Here is a 20,960-nt window from a genome sequence, read left to right as displayed (position 1 = left end):
GCCTTGGGTGTGGTCGCTGGGCCGCCTGTCCCCGCCCTGCCCTCCTCTGTCTTCGGCTTCCTGGCTCCTGGGTTTTGTCTGCGGCTAAGATTTAGAAACCTGCCCGTGTTCATCCCTGTAGCTTCAGAAACTGGCCGGGATTAGGGCTGGGCCTTCCCGTGGCTGTGCCCCTCATGCGCGCCTGTTCCGGGAGGCTCTGTTCTCGCCACGGCACCCCCAGGTGTGAGGACTGACGTCTCCAGGTCGTGGCGCACTTGCCTAGCAGCGTCTTCCCCGAAGCCATGGCTCATGGTCTGCAGACCCTCCAGAGCCGGGTGTCTTTGCAGAGACCGGCCGGCCCTTGGCTGAGAGCCCTGGTGGCAGGGCTTCCCCCAGACGGGACCGGCACTGGACTGGGCTGAGCCCAAGGACTGTGCCTGCCCCACGGGTTTGGGCATGAGACCCAACCTCTCCGAGCCTCAGTTTCCCTGCCTGGAGTATGGGGCAGTAACCTGCCTGTCTTCTTCAGGGATGGGGGTGAGATGAGATGGGGTCCCCGTCGGGACCCCCTGGAGGCTACCGCTCCCGGAGACAGCCCCCTCCTCTCCACTGGGCTCCCTGCTCTGGGCTCCCCAAACCCAAATCCTGGAAAGCACCACCCTAGCGCCCGAGGCCTAGAAGGGAAGGCTCCCCTGCGCCCCACCTGTGCTTTAGCCGAGGAAACTGGTCCCCATATCCCTCCTTTGGGTAAAAATCCCCAGACTAATAAAAGGGGTGGCAGTGTGGTTTAATAGAAACTCAGTGTGTCCCCGCTTAGGCAGTGGGGACGGGCACTCAGGGCATAACCCTGGGAAGGGACAGCACAGCACTGGCCGTCCCGTGGACACTTGTCTGAAGGTGGCTGGGGGAGATGGCGTCTTCCTGGCAGTCCCTCCTGGCGTCTGCCCATGGGCCTCCCTGCTTTGTTCAGGCATCCCCCTCCATGCAGGGTCTGGGGGGGCCCTGGAGTTTGTTGCCACGTCTCCCCATGGCCTCGCAATGCCCGCAGTGGCTCTCTGTCTGCACACAGTCATGGGACACACAGACCCTGTGGCTGGTGCGCGGCGCAGCCTGGGGTCCCGGCACGGGCGGCTGTGTTCTGAAGGTGTTGGGGTCCGGGCGGAGCGAGCTCCCTCTCAGCCATTCCCAGGTGGACAGCTGAGGAGGGGGGCAGCACGTATGTCCCCCCGGGGCACGAGAGGGTCCCTGAGGCCTTGGGGCCCCGGGGAGCAGTCAGACCTGGGCTCAGAGGTTGGCATCCCAACACCACAAACAAGGGGAGATGCCAGGCCCCCCACCCCGTGTGCAGTTTCAGGAGGGAGGACCCTACCCCGACAGCCAGACCCCCCTGTCTCAACGGGGTTTCAAAGTCCAGGCCCTGCAAGCCCGAAGTAGCAAAGGCCAGTTTCACCTCCGAGGGGCCCCATGGACACAGGGCCGGTGTCCCTGTCTTCAGGGGGCTCCGCGTGTGGCCACGTCCAGGCCTGGCCCAAGGGTACAGAGAGTTCCCACCGGGGTGAGGGAGGGCCTGGGGGGCTCTCAGGGCCGAAGCCTGTGTGGAATTCTCTTTCTAATAAAACCTCACGGTGGACCCTAGCATGTGCAGCAAGAGGGGCCTGTTGCAGGGGGCGGGCTCGGCTGGAAGCCCTCCCACCTGACCTGGGGCTCCCCCGCTCCTGCCCTGCACGGCGGGCCGGGCCCCAGGCGTGGAGGGGAGCGTCCGGCCAGCCCCCGTCAGCGCTGCAGGAGGCCCCGCCAGCAGGTGAGGGCCGTATGCCTCAGGCGCAGGGCGAGCACCAGCAGCCGGGCCCGGAGGTCCTCAAGGGCCAGCGCCACGGGCTTGGCTCGGCCGTAGACCAGGCCCAGCACCAGCAGCAGCAGGACACACACGGACAGCTGCAGGAGCAGGGAGCCGCCTCGGGGCCTGGGCCGGCTGGGCGCTGGGGGCGGAGCGGGACCCGGATGAACCCCTGCCCGCAGGCCCAGCCCCACCATGAGGACCCTGTGGGGCTCCCTCCTCCCTGCGGGGCTGGTGGGGAGGCTGCAGACAGAGGGAGGCTCACCCCGAGGGTGGGCTCCTTCGGAGTGGGTCCTTGGGGTGCCCCCATGGTCCCCGTGGGGCGTGGGGCACCCCCCTCCCTGCCTGGGGCCTCTGCCAGTGTTGGGTGGCTTCCTTGTGAAAGAGCCTCCCATCGGCTGTGCCCGGCACCCTCCCTTGGGGAAGGAGTAAGGGGGAGTGACTGCAGAGGGGAGCTGCTGGCCATGCTGTGTGTCAGGGACCCTGGCTGAGGGAGTGGCCTTGCCGGGGCGGGGGGGGAGGGGGGGGCGGGCCCTGCTGGAGCCACTGGGGGTGAGGGGTGTGCTGCAAGGGTGGCCTGGGCACGGCATGCGGGGGTGGGGGCGAGGGTTCAGACTCACCCCTGGTGGTGGTGGTGGTGGTGGTGGGCTCCCTGCGGGCGATGTCTGGGAAGGAGAACCGAGGGTGGGCTTGGGCAGGGAGGGCCCCCTGCCTGGGGGCGCACGCTGCCTCAGCCTGCCCCGTGCCCTCAGGACCTCGCATCTCACGCCCACCCCGCAAAGCACCCTGAGACGGGCGAGTCAGATGCAGCTACCCTGTTTCACAAGTGGGAGATCCACGCCCCCCCGGCCGGCCAGCGGCCCCAGCACCACCTAGGGGTCCCCCCTGCCTCACGGCTTCAGGCTCAGGCTGCCAGAACTTGGGGAGCCCAAGAGGCTGGGTGCTGCTCTCAGAGCCTGTGGGAGTGTGGATGTGGTGACCCCGTGGTGGCTTGGGGGAGGGGCCTGCCGGGGGTCCCTGGGCAGGGCCCTAGAGGCTGGCACTGGGAGAGGGCCGGGCAGGGCCCTCGCTCCTGCCCATCCCCACAGTGCACTGGGGGGCCCCAGGCCACCCCCTGGACTGCCTGGGCCTTGATTCCCGGCCTGCTGAGTGTCTGTCTCCAGGGCTGCTGGGAAGCTCCTGGGGAGTGCAGAGCTGTGCTTGTGGGGCGAGCGCTGGACCTGGAAGGGATGGGTGCGAAGAGCAGGTGTGAGGAGCCTAGCGAGCGGCACGGGCCTCGGGAGCGGGGTTGAGGCCTCGACTGGACGTTTAGGGCGGGCCATCCAGGGAGGAGCTAACACGTGCTGGGTGGGAGTTTTACCCATCACTCAGTAGGTCTCAGGAAGTACCTTGCCTGGGGGCTGTGGTGGGCAGGATCTAAGATGCCCCCGTGGTTCCTACCCCTCTAGTGTCATCCTCTCCCCTTAGTGTGGGGCTGTGACTTCTACCCAACAGAAGAAGGCAACGCGGGAGGGATTCTGCAACTGAGCGGCAAACCCCAATCAGCTGACTGAGCCCATCAAAAGGGAGATTATCTTGGGTGGGCCTGGCCTCATCAGGCAAGCTGTTTAAAAAAAAGGGAGGGTCTGCTCCTGGTCTTGGAGGTGCTCCGCTGTGGGTTCTACAGCTGCAAGGAAACAAAGTCTGCAACAGCTCTGTGAGCTTGGAATAGGGTCCCAGGCCTCAGCTGGGAGGCCGCCCCGGCCCACACCTGGATAGCTGCCCTGGGAGACCTGAGCAGAGGACCAGCTAGGCCGTGCCTAGAGCCCTGACCCACGGGGTCACCGCGATAATAAACGTGGGCTGCTCGAAGCTTCTAAGTCTGTGGTAATTTGTTACATGGCGTAGCTAGCTGATACAGGAGCCAGTCCCATGGGCAGGGAGTGAAGGGGCCAGGGGAGGAGAGGGCAGGTGGCGGGGAGGGGCTCTGGGGCAGGAGGACCCCAGGACCTCGGCTGGGGCTGGGAGAATTCGGGAGGTGGGCAGTGAGGGACGCAGGTGTGGGGGCAGCTGAGGGGCAGTGGGAAGCTTCCAGTGCTGGCGGGAAGGGTGGGCGGGCGCTGGGGACACTGCCCACTGGCCTTCCCTCGAGAGGACAGTTGCGATTTGGGCAGCTCTGATCTGCTTTTTTCCTGCTAGTGGCTGTTCTGTTGACTGTTACTGTCTAGCCTGAGCCGTGGGCCGGGTTTTATTGGGGTTCTGTCTGCAGACAGGATAGGTGGCTGTGGTCCCTCCAGATGGCCCTCTGTGAGGTCCTGGGACATGTGGCCCCCCGCCCCACCTGGCCCTGCGCCTGCTTGCTGAGCTCCGTTCTTACAGTGGACGGTCACCTCCAGGGGTTCCCGGAACCGCACACGCCTCGACGTCCTCTGTGGCTCGGCCCCGTGGCTGCCGCACCCCGGCCCGCTCCGCCTCAGGATGGAGGGGGGGCCCCTCCTGTCGCCCTCCTGGGGCAGGGGTGGGAGGCAGAGGGAAGTGAGCAGAAGTGAGCCCCCAGGGGCCAGGATCCCCGCTGCCTCCTCTGGGTTTATGCAGAGGGATGCGCTGTGGGGGACCCGATGGGGGGCGTGGAGACCCCCGTGGACCTGCCCCACCTGCTGCCCCAGCCTGGCGGCCTGACTGCGGGGCTGCTCCCGGGTGGTGGGGGCTGGAACAGAGCCATCGGGGCCATCACAACGGATGGCGGTGTTCATGGCCGCCCAGGACCGTGCCCCCCCAACCCCGACGGTATCTGTAACAATAATGATGATCATATCAGTAACTGTGGCTATCCACCGAGGGCCGTCTTCCTGTCCGAGCTGCCCGCACAAAACCTCTCTGGATCCCGGAGCACTGGGCCCCCAGGGCTCCTCTGCACCCGGGGGCCGGGGAGGAGGCCGGGCCCTGAGCCAGGGCTGTCCGGGGTCAGTGCCTGGCTTGTGTCACACAGCGGGTCTCTGTCACTCACCTGTGGACACGGCGAGGGATCTGAGCATGAGACCTGGGCTGCGGCGGGACAGAGCCTGGACACAGGTGCCCGCCCAGGGGCTGCCCTCCCACCGTGCTGTTTGGAATGTGGAGCTGCTAGACTGCTCTGAGCCTCAGTGTTCCCACCTATAAACTGGGGACAACAGGCTGTTCTGAGCTGAGTACACCCATTTTGAATGGCTCCTGGCTGGGAGGCCCTGGTCTCACAGAGCTTACTGCTGGCCTTCTGGGGGGCACGGGACCCGCCTAGTCCTGGGGTTGGGCCCAGCTCAGAGCTGTCCCCTCCACTTGGTGGGACGCCTGGGCCTGTGGCCTGCCACCAGCCTGGAAGTGAGTACAGAGGCTAGGTGTGGACTCAGGTCTGAAGTCGGTCCCCACTGCCCTGGCCTGGCCCTCCTCTGTCCACCCTCCCCCACTCACAAGCCCTCCTCCCTGGGCTGCAAAGTGACCATGCGGGGGAAGCATCTGGAGCACCCCCATGGCTCCTGCTTTCTCTGCCTCACCTGCGCTCTCTCCTGGCCCACTCTCCCTGCCCTTGCATGCTGTACCCCTGCCCTCGGCCCTGGCCTTGCACCTTTGGGCATGCCGTGTCCCCTCCAGGGGTCTCCAACCCTCTCTGCCAGACCACACCTTTGAAGAGCCACCAACCCCCAACTCCCGACCCCGGTGATTTTCTCTCCTGGGGTTCCTGGGGCCAGGACAGCTCGGGCAAGGACAGGGACCGTGCCTCCTGTCTCAGCTCCCCTTCCCTGCCCCCGGCGGGGGGCCCAGGTGGCTGACCCTGGTGCACTTGGCCTTGGGATCCTGGGGTTGGCTCTTGTCCAGGACCCAGCCTTACCCTCCCTGCCCTGGGCATCAGCGAGCCCGGAGCGGCCTCTTCATTCTTCCTGGTGTGATGTCGCTTCTCTGGCCGGGAGTTGGGGCTCAAGGCTCGCCCTGCAGTCCTCATTTATTGGAACATGGTCCTAAAAGAAGCAGGGACATTATTTATTGTACGAGCAGCACTGGTAGGAGTAGACGGAGGGGACGTCTGTCTGCCCTGCCCATGAGCAGACGGGGCTTTCCTTCCGGTGCTCCCAGCACAGTGCTCCCTGCACCCTCCCCGGCGGCCAGTGTCCCCCATCGTCAGCCCTCACGGTTGTGCCGTATTGCACGGGGCTGCCGTCGGTAACTTACAACCAGCCTCCGGTACTGGGTGCTCAGGAAGCGTGCGTTTGATCATGTCATGTGCATGTTTTGAGGTCATGTTGGGGGGCCTCCGGGGTGTGAGGGAAGGGGTCCAGGGCCGGGCACTGTTGGGGCTCCATGGGACTGGGAAGGCTGCTCCAGAGGGTCTCCAGCTCCGTGAGGGGCTGGAGCTGGTGGGGCCCGCCCAGACTCTCTTGTCTCCGTGTGTCTGTCCCGCCCTGTCCCAGGTTTAACCTGCTTACTTTCTAGGTGTAAGGTGGCGCCTCCCCACGTCCACCCGTGAGCCTGTCCTCCCTGACGCGGCCCCTCTTGGTGGGTTCTCATTCGCCTTTGAAGGGTTCCTGACTTCTGAGACCTCCCCCGGTCCTGCTGTGGGCGCAGACCGCGCCAGGCACCCTGCAGGTGAAGCCAGGCATTGAGCTTTAGTCCTTCCAGGGCCCTGGCGGGGGGGGGGCGGTGATGGGCCCACCCTCTTCAGTGAACATGTGGAGAAATTGAGCCCAGGGCTTCCCCAGCCACTCGGACACCAGGGCAGTCTCTGCCCCTCCCCCTGGATAACGAGAGGCGTTGGGGGTGGCATGGGGGTCACCTGCCCCTCCTTATCCCCAGCCCCAGGCTCCTCCAGGGCTCCCTGGTCTGGGGTCCTTTGCGGACATCCCTGCCGCCTCTGTACATGGCGAACGTTTGGGTTTTGTGAGGAGCGTCCCTGGCTTCTGTCCTCCAAGGATGCCCCCCGCACCCAGCGCTGAGAGCGGGGCTGACGGTGAGGGTCCGCACTGTCCCCTGCATGGTGCCGTCAGGGTCCCCTGAGAGCCGGACGGCCTCGAGGGTTGAGCGGGGCCTCCGTACAGTCTTCCCCCGGGAGATGACGCGGTGGCTGCGCCCTCGGCCCCGGCAGGCGTCAGCAGCAGAGCCGTGCAGGGCCTGGGAATGACAGCCGCGCTCCGCAGCCAGGTGGCTTTAATTATTTCTAAAGGGAGCAGCTTTCTCCTCCTCAGCGTCAGGGTTTTACTGCAAATAGAGTCAGGGAAGGAGCCTCGAGCCCAGCGAGGGGGACACGGCAGGGAGGGCGGCTTGCCGGCCTCTCAGGTGAGGAACCGCTCGGGACTGGGGACACCATCGGGTGTGCACACATGTGAGCACGAGCGTGTGTGTGCGTGCGAGCATGAGTGTGTGCATGTGAGCGTGTATGCACACGTGTGAGCACGAGCACGTGTGAGTGTGTGCATGTGAGCGTGGATGCACACGTGTGAGCACGAGCGCGTGTGTGTGCATGTGAGTGTGGATGCACACCTGTGAGCACGAGCATGTGTGAGTGTGTGCATGTGAGCGTGTATGCACACGTGAGCACGAGCACGTGTGTGTGCATGTGAGTGTGGATGCACACGTGTGAGCACGAGCGCGTGTGTGTGCATGTGAGCATGGATGCACACGTGTGAGCACGTGAGCGTGTATGCACATGTGTGAGCACGAGCGTGTGTGTGTGCAAGCATGAGTGTGTGCATGTGAGCGTGTATGCACACGTGTGAGCACGAGCGTGTGTGAGTGTGCACGTGAGCGTGTGTGCACACGTGTGAGCACGAGCGTGCGTGTGTGTGCACGTGTGTGCCTGTGAGCGTGTGTCCATGTGCATATATGTGCGAGCATGTCTGTGTGTGCCTGCATGTATGTGTGAGGGTGGCTGCACATACACCTTAGTGTGCGTGTCCGTGCGTGTGCACGCACATGCGAGTATGCATGGCTATTTGTACATATGGGCATGAGTGTGCTCATGCACGTGGAGCACCTGTGAGTGTGAGTGGGGGGTGTGATCGCACAAGCATGTGGGTGCATGCCATGTGCGTGAGTGTGTCTGAGTGTAAATGTGCCTCTGTGTGTGTGTGTGTGTGTTCGTGTGTGTCTCCGTGGCTCTGGTGCGGGCAGCCCAGTGGGTCCCACCAGCTTCAGCAAGGGACCCTGTGTGACCATGTGTGACCGTGGACAGGCCTCTAAGCTCTGTGTGCCTCAGTCTACTCAGCTGAAAATAGGGATCCTGGTGGCAACGTCCTCCGTGGGCTCGGTGAGGGCAAGCACGGCCGTGTGTGTCAGGGGCTCAGAGGGAGCCTGGGACAGTCGCTCAGGGGAAGAGTGGCCTTGCTCGGGCAGAGAGCCTGGGGCCCCTGTGCCCGTGTGAGGACGGTGCCCTCCCCCCAGGCGGCTCTCGGGAGCCCCAGGCCTTCTCTGGCCATGTGCCTTTGCCTGGGTCCTCGTCTGCTGCCGGGGGGTCTCCCTCCACCTCCCCGCCACCCCACCTCCCCTCTACCTACCCTCCCTGCCCCACCTGCCTTTGCCCCATCTCTGCATCTTGCTCAGGCTCCAGCTTCCCCTTAAATGTCACTTCCTCCGAGAGGAAGTGGGGGCCTTTGCCTACCCCCAGGACTGGCTTGAGTCCCGGGCTCTGTCTCCCTATGGCTCAGCGTCTTTCTCAACAGCATGACTGTCCTGGGCCTCAGTCTCCCCACCCGTCGCACAGGAGGAGGTGAGGATGGCTCTTGGTACCGCCCCCGGCTCCTCCACAGCCCCCCTCCAGCCCCGGGCAGTGCCCCCTCCACCCCCGGCCGGCTGGCCCAGGGCAGGGCCCCGCATGGGAGCGGGGAGGCCTCGGGGCCTCCAGCAGCAGCAGAGTGTAACAGGAGTGCCCTCCACTCGGAGGCTGCTTGTGACAGATGGGTGATAAAGGGCGGAAAATAGCTCAGGCCTGGGGCCTGCGGAGTGTCACCACCACCCCCCCACCCGTGGAGGACACGCCCCAAGGGCAGGGCTTCTCGGTCAACAGCCTCTCACCTCTGTTGAGGGGACACCCTCTTCCCCTGGGGGTAGGGACACTGGTCGCTGCAGCCCGAGCCTGCCCAGCCTTGTCTCTGGGTGGGGGCCTGCCTGGCTGGGCCTGCTGGTCAGAGGTGGGCCAAGGGAGCCTGAGGCGCAGGGCCTGCCCCCGGCCTTCCCCAGAGCTCCTGCTCCAGGCGTGGTGGGGCAGGAGTGCCGAGCGGGGAGCCTCAGGCTCTCCTGCCCTCCTTCCTAGGAGCGCAGGCCGACCAAGGCCGTGCGTCCACAAGAGCCCTGACCGTCTATGGGGTTTGGCCCACGGAGGCTGAGCCTCTGCAGCCCAGCTCGGCAGCCCAGCACCCTCCATGGCCCCCCCAGCCCCAGCTCTGCACACTGCTCCCACCAGCCTCCCCCCCGCCCCCCCCAGCTCCAGCTCCCGCCCGGCTCACCGCCTCCGACAGCCGGGCCACCTGTCCTGCCATCGCTCTCACCTCCACCCGGGCCAGGCTGGCCACGCCTCTGTGTCCCGCTCACCCCCATGCCCACGCCCGTGCCACCGGCCACCCACTGCCTGCTGGTACGTCTCCATCCTCGCCAGGGGTCCCTCTGAGACCCCCACATAGTGCAGCCCTGCACAGGGAGGGGCCCTCCTCAGCTGTGACCATGGGGCCGACAGCCAGTTCGGCACCCACACTGCTCCCCGTCACCCCTCACACCCTGCGCTGTGCCTGTTCACCCACAGGACCCCAGGGCTCGGGGGATGGAGGAGCTCGCCGGCAGTCCTGTAGCCTGGGGAGGCTGAGCGTCTCCTCCTGACCCGGCAGGTCTGGAGCCTGATCGAGCAGAGCCACCGCCCGGGCTCATCCTGCGCACCTGTCCTGGTGACAGCTCCTCCAGGGGCCGCCGGGCTGGCGCAGGTGGGAGAACCACGTTGGGACCTTACCCTGCAGAGACTGGAGCTATGAGCCCCACCGTTCACACACCACACACGGGCACAGCCCCCCCCGACCCCCGACCCTGTGCGTGCGCGTGCACACACACACACACACACACACACACTCACACACACACACACAGAGGCGCCGCCCCGGCCCACCTGGGCTCCTGCAGGTGCTGCACCCCTGGGTGAACTCGCCCACCTGTCCGGCCCCCAGTGCGCTGGCGATCGGAGCCTTGAGCAGAGTGGGAACCGGAGCTGCCGCGGCTCACAGGCCAGCTGAGAAGTTTCCATTACAACGGTGGGGCAGTGGCCTCTGGACAGTCTGGCCGTGGAGGAAGCTGTCACCACGGGGCTTGGTGGCCTTGGGTGGTGGTTGCCCTCCCCCTCCCCTGAGCAGCTTGTCTGAATTAAGTTGCGGGTGCTGCTGAGACCACAGGACACACGCTACACCTTCTTCCAGCTGGAGAAGGGGACAGGAGGCCATGGACACGCCCACGCCGGCCTCCCCTCAGGAGGCTGGGGGGCGGAGTGAGGGCCAGTGGGCAGGGGTCCCCAGGAAGGGCCGGCTGCCCACAGCCCAGCACTCAGTCCAGAGCAGGCTGGCAGCTCCCCAGATAACACACATTTCTGACTTAAGCAAGAGGAGAACCCCTGGGGGCCACCCCCTGGCTGACAGCTGGCTCACTGGGCTTGCCCAGGCACCTGCCTGGAGCTGGGTGCACAGGGACCAGGAGCGGTCCTGCCGTCTCTGAAGACAGCCCCCCACATCTCTGCACATAGGGCAACAGCAGGTCAAGGTGATGGCTGCCTGTCTGCTGGGTGCGGGGGGTACTCTAGTATGGGGGATCTTGGCCTTGAGAGCCCCAGGCAGAAGGGAGCGGGTAGACCCTGGCCTAGACCTTGGCCACAGGGAGACCCAGGTGGGCCACTCACCCTGAATTCCGGGCCCCCATGTAGAGCGGAGGTCTATGCCAACCATCTAGCATGCCGTAAAGATGGAGATAATGCACTAACCTTCCTGGAGGGGTCTGCACGCAGTAGGTGCCCAATACATGGTGTGCTCTGAGTTGGAGGGGTGACCCACGTGCACCGTGGGCCAGAGCAGAGATTCCTTCTGATCAAGTGAGCTCAGAAAAGGGCCGGTTCCCTGGGGATAACCAAATGCTGTGGCCTGGGCTAAGTGACTGGAGTAAGACTCCATTCCTGGCTCAACCTGGCTGCACCTGCGTAGACCTGCCCTCAGCAGGAACCCCGGGGCCTTGGAGGAGGGCCCGCTGGTGTCCTGGCCTTGGCCCCCACGAAATGACAAGAATCCTTGCCGCCGGCTGCTTTCGAAGGGATGGCGCTTGGCTCATCGCCAGGGGAGATTTGTAGGGACTTGCACCCCAGCTTTGTGGTGGGAACCGGCCAAGTTCCCGACCTCACCCACGGGCGTCCAGGAGCCCTCGGGTCAGGCCAGGCTGCTGAGGAAGGGCTCAGAGCGCCAGGGACTGGTGGTGTCTCTGCGAGCACCCACCACCCCCAACTTTCAGACAAGACATGAGGTTCAGAGGGGCCTGGGTCTTCTGGGCTCACTGACCACCCTGGTTTGCTTGGGAATGTGCCCATTTTAGCTCTGAAAGCCCACGTCCCAGGTGAATGGGATGGACAGCCCCCAGTCCTTGTCCAGGGCCACGCAGTGTGCTCTGCCTGGCCTGTGTCCACCCATCCACCTGTCCGCCTGTCCATCTGTCGCCTGCCCCCCTGCCCACCTGCCTACCTGTCTGCCGATCCACCTGCCCACCTGCCCACCCGTCCGCCTGCCCGTTCCAGGTTCTCTGCCCACATCTCTGGCTGCGAATCTCTGCTCTGGCAGCTTCATTCCCAAATGGGAAGTGAGCTTCTCCCTATTGCCCTGAGCTGGGACCTCACCCGGCTCCCTCCTGGGTCCGTGAAGCCAGGCTCTGTGGCGTCGTCCAGTGGGAGTGGTCTAGTGTGCTGCTGGCCCGATCTTGGGCCCCCCGGAGAGGGAGTCCCGGGCCTGTCCGGCCTCTTGCAGCTGCTCTGGACTGGAGCTGCCGCCGGTCGGCCTGTGGGGCCAGTCTGGGGCCGGCCGGCGTCCCCGCCCCAGGCCCCTCGGTGGCAGAGCTTGGCCAGCTGGCAAGAGCTGAGCTATAATTATCTCCCCCCTTTGGCAGAAATAGCAGTAACCCTGTGGATAGGCCGTTGGCCCTGGTGCAGGAGAGGAACTACTGGTTTCCCAGGCCCTGAACACAGACAAGATAAGGGGTCAGTGTCCCCTCCCTGCCCTCCCAGCTTCCTGTTCCAGAGCTGTGCAGCCCTTGGAAAGCCCATGGATTGGAATCAGAGGCAGAGTGGGGGTGGTGAAGGCGGGGGTGGGGTGATGTGGGGGCTGTGGGAGGGGAGGGGAGCATAGAGTCCAGCCCCTGCTTGACCCTGCCCTTGACCCAGCCCACCCTGCTTCTCACCCCTGCACCCTCTACGTCCTGCTCTGGGGTCCCAGGAGGAAAAGGCCAAGCATGGATCCCATGCTGCCGATCTGGGGTGCACTGGCTGAGCCCCATATCGCCCCAACAGGCAGAGCCGGTGTTCAGGTCAGAGGGGGACAGCAGGGGCAAAGGGACCAGCATTTCCTGGGGTTCCCTCTGGGCTGGGGCTGGGGCTCCTTGCTGTGTGGGGGTATCAGCTGGCAGGTGTTGAGCTGCCCCACATTTGCAGATGAGCACGTGCCCTCAGAGCACGGAGACAACCCCCCCGAAGCCACACAGCCGGGAGGTGGCAGCCTGGCCGGGGCTCAGTGCCCCCCGCCCGCTCCCAATGCGCTGGCGCACGTAACAGCCCTGATGGGGTGAGGCCCGAGGAAGGACAAGGGGCCCAAGCGTAGGCAGATCCCTGATGGGTTTGGATGGTTTCAGCCAGTCTTGGGGCGGCCCGAGGGGGTGTAGAGAGATCCCCCAACTCTGTCTCTGTTGAGCACTCAGGCAAAGCTGCAGGGCCCCCGGGCGTCCAGGGAGGACCAGGGCTGGGAGGGGCAGTGGGAGCAGAGGGGTCCCCCGCAGGCCACGCAAGCCACAGCGCCTGGAACGCAGCGTCGGTGCACGGTGTGCGCAGAGGTCGCGAGGTGCCCTGCGGGGGTGCGTATCTCCGTGCTGGGGCAGCAGACTCTCCGTGTAAAGGGTCGGACGGCAGATGTGAGGCTCTCTGGGCTTGACTCTGCCTCACGGGGCGGAAGCAGCCGTGGACCGGGTGGAGGATGGACGGGCAGGCGTGTTCCTGTAAAGCCCTTCCCACCCTCGTGTGTAAAGGGACACAGTGTGGTGTCCCCTGTTCTAGGGATAGCACCGGGGAGGGCTGAGGGCACCGGGGGTCCTGCCTGCAGCTTGGTTTCCCGAGGCCCTGGAGCCAGACACCCCTCCTGCCCCGACCGCCGTGCCTGGCTGGTGACGGCCTGCGCCCGGGGGCCCCCACCACGGGAGACTCGGCCGCACCCCCCAGGCCAGGACTCCGGGACAGCTGCCTTCGTGCCCCTTGCTGGCCAGGCAGGGGAGCCCACATCGCCTGCTCCCGCAGGAGCTCGCTCCGGGTGATTTATTGGCACGCCCCAAGACCGGCGGCACGAGATCTGCCCCCAGCTCCGCTCCCAGCCTGGTACTGTTTACCGGCCTCATCTGATCAGATGCGCTGTGCCTTCCGCATGCGCCTCCATCGTTTGAGTTTCATACCTGCCTGGTGTCTGCAGGGTGAGATAAGGCAGGCCAAGGGGAGCCCTCAGAGGGTCCTTGGTCCCTGTGCCCCGGGGAGGCACCGTGGAGGGCCAGGAGCACGGGTTTGGTCCCAGGTCTATTGCTGTCCAGCGAGGGGACCCCAGGCAACATGCCTCGACTCTCCCGTCAGCTGGAAGCAACGCCCTGCACCGCACCAGTTCTTCGGACTGTGGGTCTCACGGCACCCTTGGTCTGTGCCAGGCCCTGGGCACACAGCTGTGCCCTAGCTCGGCTGTGGGGTCTCGGGAGGGCAGGAGACGTCTCAGTACTTACGTGGTCCCAAGAGCTGTGAAGCCCAGAAGAGAAAAGTGTTTTCCAGAGAAGCAGACAGATACACACATGTGTGTGTATGTAAAAGTCGCTCTAAGGGACCGGTCACCCGGTGCAGGCCGCGAGGTCTCCAACCGGTGGGCGGTGAGCTGCAGACCCAGGAGAGCCAGCCGTGGGCTCCACTCTGAGCCCCCAGGCCGAGCAGGCCCGTGTCCCAGCTGGACCAGCGGATTCTCTCTCCGCCTTGATGTTCTGTTCGCACCCCCGACTGATCGGACGAGGCCCACCCACACCGGGCCGGCATCTGCTTTACTTGGTTCACGGAGTCAGATGCCCATCTCATCCGGAAACGGCGGAGTCATGTTCCACCAAATGCCTGGGCGCCCATGGCCCAGCCACGCGGACGGGTAAAGCGAGCTGTTGCAGGGCTGATTTCCATCCAGTGGTCAGGGAGGGCCGCAGGGGCTCCGTGGTGGGGCCACCCCAGGGACTCAGCATGGCCTGGGAGCGTCACGGTGGCCTCTGCGTTGTCAAGCGCATGGACACGGGCCCCCACCTGTGGCCCAGCACTGGCCCTGACCACCAGGCCGCCCCGGGACTGAGGTCCTGCTGGGTGAAGGAGCCCTGTGGTGGTGGTGGGGGGGAGGCCCGGGTGTGGCCCCTCCCTCACCATGGCCTGGATCCAGGGCCAGGTCCCGCGTGGGCAGGCTGCTCAGCCAGGCTCGAGGGGCCCGCTCACCCCTGTGCGGCCCCCATGCATCCTTGGTCACAGGGCTGTGTCCCCTGTGGGGAGTAAGTAAATTTCTGTTGTTTCTTATTGCTCGAATTACCTTGTTTGTGGCATTTTGTTATGGCAGGTGCATGGCCTCCGTGGTGACACCGAGAGCCGTGGGGCTGGAGGAGTGACCCTGGGGTGCCCTGGACCCTCCAGTGTCAGCACGGGGCCTGTAGGTCCTTGGGCCCCGGACCCTCCAGTGTGAGCACGGGCCCTGTGGGTCCTGGGGCCCGGACCCTCCAGTGTGAGCACGGGCCTGTGGGTCTTGGGGTCCCGGACCCTCCAGTGTCAGCACGGGGCCTGTGGGTCCTGGGGCCCTGGACCCTCCAGTGTGAGCACGGGGCCTGTGGGTCCTGGCGCCCCGGACCCTCCAGTGTGAGCACGGGCCCTGTGGGTCCTGGGGCCCTGGACCCTCCAGTGTGAGCGTGGGGCCTGTGTGTCCTGGGTGCCCTGGACCCTCCAGTGTGAGCACGGGCCCTGTGGGTCCTTGGGCCCGGACCCTCCAGTGTGAGCACGGGCCTGTGGGTCTTGGGGTCCCGGACCCTCCAGTGTCAGCACGGGGCCTGTGGGTCCTGGGGCCCTGGACCCTCCAGTGTGAGCGTGGGGCCTGTGTGTCCTGGGTGCCCTGGACCCTCCAGTGTGAGCACGGGCCCTGTGGGTCCTTGGGCCCGGACCCTCCAGTGTGAGCACGGGCCTGTGGGTCTTGGGGTCCCGGACCCTCCAGTGTCAGCACGGGGCCTGTGGGTCCTGGCGCCCCGGACCCTCCAGTGTGAGCACGGGGCCTGTGGGTCCTGGGGCCCCGGACCCTCCAGTGTGAGCACGGGCCCTGTGGATCCTGGGGCCCCGGACCCTCCAGTGTGAGCACGGGGCCTGTGGGTCCTGGCGCCCCGGACCCTCCAGTGTGAGCACGGGGCCTGTGGGTCCTGGGGCCCCGGACCCTCCAGTGTGAGCACGGGCCCTGTGGATCCTGGGGCCCCGGACCCTCCAGTGTGAGCACGGGGCCTGTGGGTCCTGGGGCCCGGAACTTCCAGTGTGAGCATGGGCTCTGTGGGTCCTGGGTCCCAGACCCTCCAGTGTGAGCATGGGGCCTGTGGGTCCTGGGTCCCGGGTGGGGCGTGGGGAGAAACAAGAGGGCTCTCAGCACCATTGCAGGGCCAGGAGGGATGAGGAGTGGCCAGAGCCCTTTGGTGGATGGAGAGTGAAGCCTGTGGGGGGGGGGGGTGTGGCTCAGGAGGGAAGAAAGAAGGGGAAGGGGGGGGAGAGTATGGGCTTTACATGGAGGGGATGATGCATGCTCTGGTTAAGACCCTGAACTGGAGCCGAGTCTATGGTCCACAGGCCGTCCTTCATGGGACACGGTGGGGTGGGGGTGGCGGGATTTTCTACCAGGCAGAGCTGTCCAGGGGAGGAACAGCTGAACGGGAGGGAGTGAGTCCTCCACTACTGGAGGCAAGCAAAGGAAGATTCCTGCCTTTGGGGTCTCGCAAAGGCTCCGCACGACTCCAGGATAACACTTGGGGTGGGGGAAGCAGGGAGGGAGGGACGCCGGCAACGTGGAGTGTGTGGTGTCTGGCCCGTGTGTCCACCAGGGTGCTCTTGACCTGCCGCTGCTGGGACAGACGCCTGTCTGTCGATGCAGGTGGAGGGTCCTGCCTGAGGTCACAGGCCAGCTGGGCACGGTCAGTGCCCGTCACTCTGGAGCCCACAGCTTGTCATTCTCGGACCGAAGCACCCACCCTCAGGCAGCTTGCACGCCTGGCCACCCCGGCACCCAGCCAGAGCCCTCATTCAGAAGCCGGGCTGCCTGGGTGGCATCCCCCACCCTGGGCCTGGCGGGGCCCCGGGTCACCGCATACCGCTGGTCCACGCCAGTCAGAACCGCAGGACGTGGGGCCCTGTCATCTGTCTCCAGTAGCTGCAGTAATGGGAACCACTGGGCCCCATTGTGCACTAACAAAAGCAGCCCCTTTTCCCATCTCCTAAATTATTCATGACCTCCAAGAGGCTGTAAAAGTCCTCAGCTCTCTACAGGAGCCATAATTACAATGATAAATTTTATTTATAAAGCCGGTCCCTCCCGCGAGCCAGCTGCCTGGGGGGCCGTACATAAGCCATAACCAAGCTGGGGGCCGCGGAAAGCTGTCTGTCGCAGCTGGCTTTCCGGCAGGGTCTCGGGCTGGCTGGAGAGGCGGGGGGTGTGGAGTGGGGGGGCTCCGCGGCTCGGCCAACCCGCCCAGGCGGTCTGTGTGCGCTTGAACGGGGTGAGCGCGTGCATGGTCCCTGGGTGAGGGCTTCTGGTTCAGAGCCATCAGATGGGGGCCTGGCTCCCGCCATGTGGCTGCCACTGGTTTTTCGTCCTTGAGCTCGGGGCCCTGAGGACTCACGACAGGGACGAGGCTCGCTGGCCTCAGGGCTGAGTATTCGTATGCATGACACACGCCCCCGTGTTTTCACTCGTGATCGCGCACCCCGTCATTCGTGTGTGGGCATGTGCTTGGTCCACAGATGTGATGTGTGTTCGCGGAGTGTGCTCGCTGACCCTTCGCATAGCTGAGCCCCGTGGGTAGGTGACCGTGTTGGCCCCCTGGGTTCTTGGGCTTTGCGGGGGGGTGTCCCACACCGGGCCCTGCAATGGCAGCGCAAGGAGTGAAGGTTCGCGCCGGGGCCGTTGGCGGCCTCCCTTGCACCCTGCACCACGCGGCTGCCTGGACATTTGGCACGAGGCATTAGAAAGAGCTGACGCTGGAGCCAGAGGGCTGGGGTGCCCCCGCCCCCCTCTCCTGCCTGCATGACTTGGAGCCCGTCACTGCCCATCCCAGAGCTGCTGACCCCTCCCCCGCGGGGGCCGTGTGGCACCAGGTGGGGCTGGTGGGTGGGTGTGTGGTGCTGAGCAGCCCTGGACCCGATGCCCACCACCTGCATGGCCCAGGTGTGCGTGTCACCGAGTGCCACCCCTCCTGGGAGTCTCAGTCCTCCTGACCCCCCACCACATGCAAGCAGGAGCCCCCCAACCCTCAAGCTGGCTGGCACGAAAAGTCCATCTGTTGGATAAAGAGCCTGGGCTGGCACTGGTATTGGGGGATGCAGACATTGCCATGGTCAGGGTGAGGGCTGACGGGGTCTGGGACACGTGCATCCGGGCTCAAGCTCTCCTTATGGACGGCTTCCCGGGGTGGGAGCCCAGGGATGCGCATCCCGTCATGCTGGGAGCCCCAGCCCCCCGTGCACACCTGGGCCCCTCACTGCTTCCTGGTGTGGGCAGTGGAAGCCATGGTGGTGGGGATAAAACCTAAAGAAACCCGTGGAAGCTTCTAAAACCACCCACCCGGCCAGGAGAGTCATTCCATATCCTTGAGTGGTTACAGAAATCCCAATGGTCCCCAAAGACCCAAAACATACAGGGTTGGAGGCCCCCACCCTGTCCCCGCTCAGCTCACCGTGTGGCCCCTTCACAACCCATATGGACCTCCTGTGAGGTCACCTGCGGCCAGGGCCGGCGCTGCTGTGAGCTGTCCGGCACCAGGGCCGTGTGGCTCGGTTGAGCCAGTGGTGCCAGAGGGACCCATGGCGGATGCCGATGTGAGCGGGGTCTCTGGCAGGCTCCACGTGCCTGCCAGGCAGAGGAGTCCCACTGTTTGCCAGGCCGCTGTGGTGGCCATGGCCCCCAGGAGACCCCACCGTGGAAGGCCAGGAACGGTCATCTGGCGGCCACGCAAACCGGAGGGCATCAGTAGGTCGCACAGATAGGTGGCCCGGACCCCTTAGCCTCTCACCCCAACACCACTCCCTCAACTCATACTTAGGGCCTCCTGATGGAAGAGTCCTGCCCTGGTCCCCAGGAGCTGCCCGCGCTGTCCGCACAACAGGAAAACTAACAGCAGACGAGCTGTTGTCCCCGACAGGCACGCGGAACGTTCCAGGGCCAGAGCTGTAAGCACGGCCCCGTGTCCACTCTGCATGGGGAGAGGCGGCCGGAGGCTCCTGGACAGTGGGAATGGCCGTGATGGTGGTCAGGGGCCTGGCAGGTGGGAGCCCGAGGACAAGGGGTCCGGATCCACGGGGCAGGCCCAGGGGCAGGCACACGGCGTGCGGATCTAGAGAGAAGCAGCAGACAGGCCGGGTGGGGGCTGATGCGGGTCACAGGAGACAGGGCGAGGGCTCCCCTTCGGGGCCGTGCCTGCCTCCCCGCCTCACCCTGCCCGTGCTCCCGGCTGCGGCTTCCTGGGCTCCTGGCTCGGAGTCTGGGGTGGGGGCCAGCTGGGTGCGCAGGCGCAGGCTGAGCTCGGGGAGGGGCCCCCCTCCCCGGCAGCCAGACAGGAACCTGGTGATCCCACGGCCTGGGGAATTGGGAAGCCCAGATGCTGGAATCCTGCTCTTCCTTGGGGCTCCTATTTCCATTTCTTATTAGTGACAAAATTGATTGGATGCGCCAGCGACTCTGCCATTTGCATTTCAATGACAACTTCCCTGGGCTTCTGGGTCTTTCTGCATCCACGTGATGAAACCAGCCACAAAGTTTCAGTGAAAAAGTAATTTAAAAAGTGGCCTTTCAAAAATCACTGTCAGGAGCTGGGCCCTGGTGGGCCCCCAGGGGACGATAGTGCCGGGCTCACGGAGGGGAAGGGGCCGCAGCACCGGCCCGGGGCGCAGGGTGATGGCGAGGGCCCCCAGGGGACGACAGTGCCGGGCTCACGGAGGGGAAGGGGCCGCGGCACCGGCCCGGGGCGCAGGGCGACGGCGAGGGCCGCACATGGCTGGCCCCAGCACGGTTGGCCAGGCCTCCCCACTGCTGGCTGCAGGGGCCACTCCGCTCCCCCAGGGAGTGCTGTGGGGACACAGGGGATGTCAGGGGGTGGCTAGGGGGAGGGACACCCTCAGGGTTGGACCAACGGGCATCGGGCACAGTTAACACTAGGAGAAAGGCCCCGACTTGCATCCAGGTATTTAAAGTGCGGTTGGAAGCGTGAGGTCTTTGTGGGACCAGGGTCGGTGGTGGGGTTATAACTGCGTGGTCTCAGCGCAAAGGGGGTGAACGTGTACCTGAGTGGGTGAGTCTCCCCTGTCAGCCGGGAGACCGTCACAGGACGCCCCTGCACCGCGTGGCTGCTGGTGGCCAGCGAGCGCCCCGGCTCCTTCAGCAGAAGCCCACGTGGTGGCTGCTCGCGGGGTCTCCTAGGCGCCGGGCCCCACGACCATGTGTTCCATCACTGAAGCCAGGACTGCCGCGTCCCCACCTCTGAATGCAGCCACAGGCTGGGCGTCCTGGTGACCACGGCCCACGCGGGCTTCACCTCAAGGAGACCCGAGCCACGGAAACTGACCTGGGCCAGGGTGTGGCGGGGTCGCGCTATGGAACAGCCGTGCGCCCTCTGGGTACACGGGAACAATCCCAGGGTGGCCGAAAATGGCCGTTTAGGCTGCAGTGCCCAAGGCCGCCTCCAGGGGGCACTGCCTGCCACGGTGTTGGCCCACTCTGCAGGGCGCCCTGGGCTCTCTAGCCTCACAGGGGGTCCTGCAGGTGCGCCCCACGGCCACGTTCACAGGTGTCCCCGAGGTTACGTCCCCTGCCCCCGCTCTCCTGCCCCCGTTGCTCCTTCGACCTGGCTCCTGCCTGCCCTGCCCCCCTGACGTCAAGGTCGCCTTACCAGGTCAGGAGAGGTGTGCTTGGCACCTGCGGGAGCGTTAGTGGGTGCGGGGTGGGTGTGCGTGCAGCACAAGGGGCGTGCAACAGCCCAGTCAGGGCACACGGCTCTGCTGCTCAGTTTACAGGAAGTTTGTTTCCGGGACCCCTGGGCGGTGGCCATGAGCTGTTGTTCAGGTTGTGAAGTGAGAAACCAGCTTAGTTTTACTGGAGGAGGGCAGAGGCGCCTCGGGGGTGAGTGACAGCCCTGCCCGTCCTCCAGGGCATAGAGGACGCAAGAGAGACTAGGGAAGTGGAAGGGTACGCAGGGGGTTGTGCTCAGCAGGGCTCACGCGGTCATTCTGCATGCTCCCCTCCCCCCCCACCCTGATCCTGGGTTCCCTCCAACCACATGGGTCTGACGGGACCCAGCATGAGCTCAGGGACTATGCTGTGTGTCTCTGGGGACAGATGTTCAAGGTGGTCTCCAGGCCTCTTCCTTGAAGACTCGACTCGGGCTCCACGGCCCCCAGACGTCACCCTCCCCTGCTCTGTGCTGAGCCCCGCACCGCGACAGGGCCCCTGCTTACCCTCCGTGTTCCTGTAACCTGCCCGACGCCTCATGTGGGCCCACCTGCCCCCAACCCCCAACCCCGTGGGTCTGGAAAACCGTGACCGGAAGCACCTGGTCAGCTGGGCTGTCCCCCGCTGTTCCTTGGCACCCACCGGCGGTCATTCCCGTGACTGCCGGCTCACACATGCATGCACACACGTAT

General features: G+C 65.4%; 1 protein-coding gene across 1 annotated transcript; it reads right to left on the bottom strand.

The window, feature by feature from the left end:
* Positions 1 to 1,735: 1,735 nt before the first annotated feature.
* On the bottom strand, positions 1,736 to 6,399 carry C8H14orf180 (chromosome 8 C14orf180 homolog). The gene is made up of 4 exons (XM_078054287.1): positions 5,661 to 6,399; positions 4,173 to 4,302; positions 2,437 to 2,481; positions 1,736 to 1,958 (listed from the first exon to the last, which is right to left on the bottom strand). The coding sequence occupies exons 1-4, from the start codon at positions 5,769 to 5,771 to the stop codon at positions 1,753 to 1,755; spliced, it is 492 nt and encodes a 163-aa protein (XP_077910413.1). The 5' UTR covers positions 5,772 to 6,399; the 3' UTR covers positions 1,736 to 1,752.
* Between the last annotated feature and the right edge of the window lie 14,561 nt (positions 6,400 to 20,960).

Source organism: Halichoerus grypus, chromosome 8 (genome assembly GCF_964656455.1).
Source record: "Halichoerus grypus chromosome 8, mHalGry1.hap1.1, whole genome shotgun sequence".
NCBI lineage: Eukaryota > Metazoa > Chordata > Mammalia > Carnivora > Phocidae > Halichoerus > Halichoerus grypus.
Note: the sequence above shows the minus strand (reverse complement) of the source record. Positions and strands in the feature narration are given on the sequence as shown.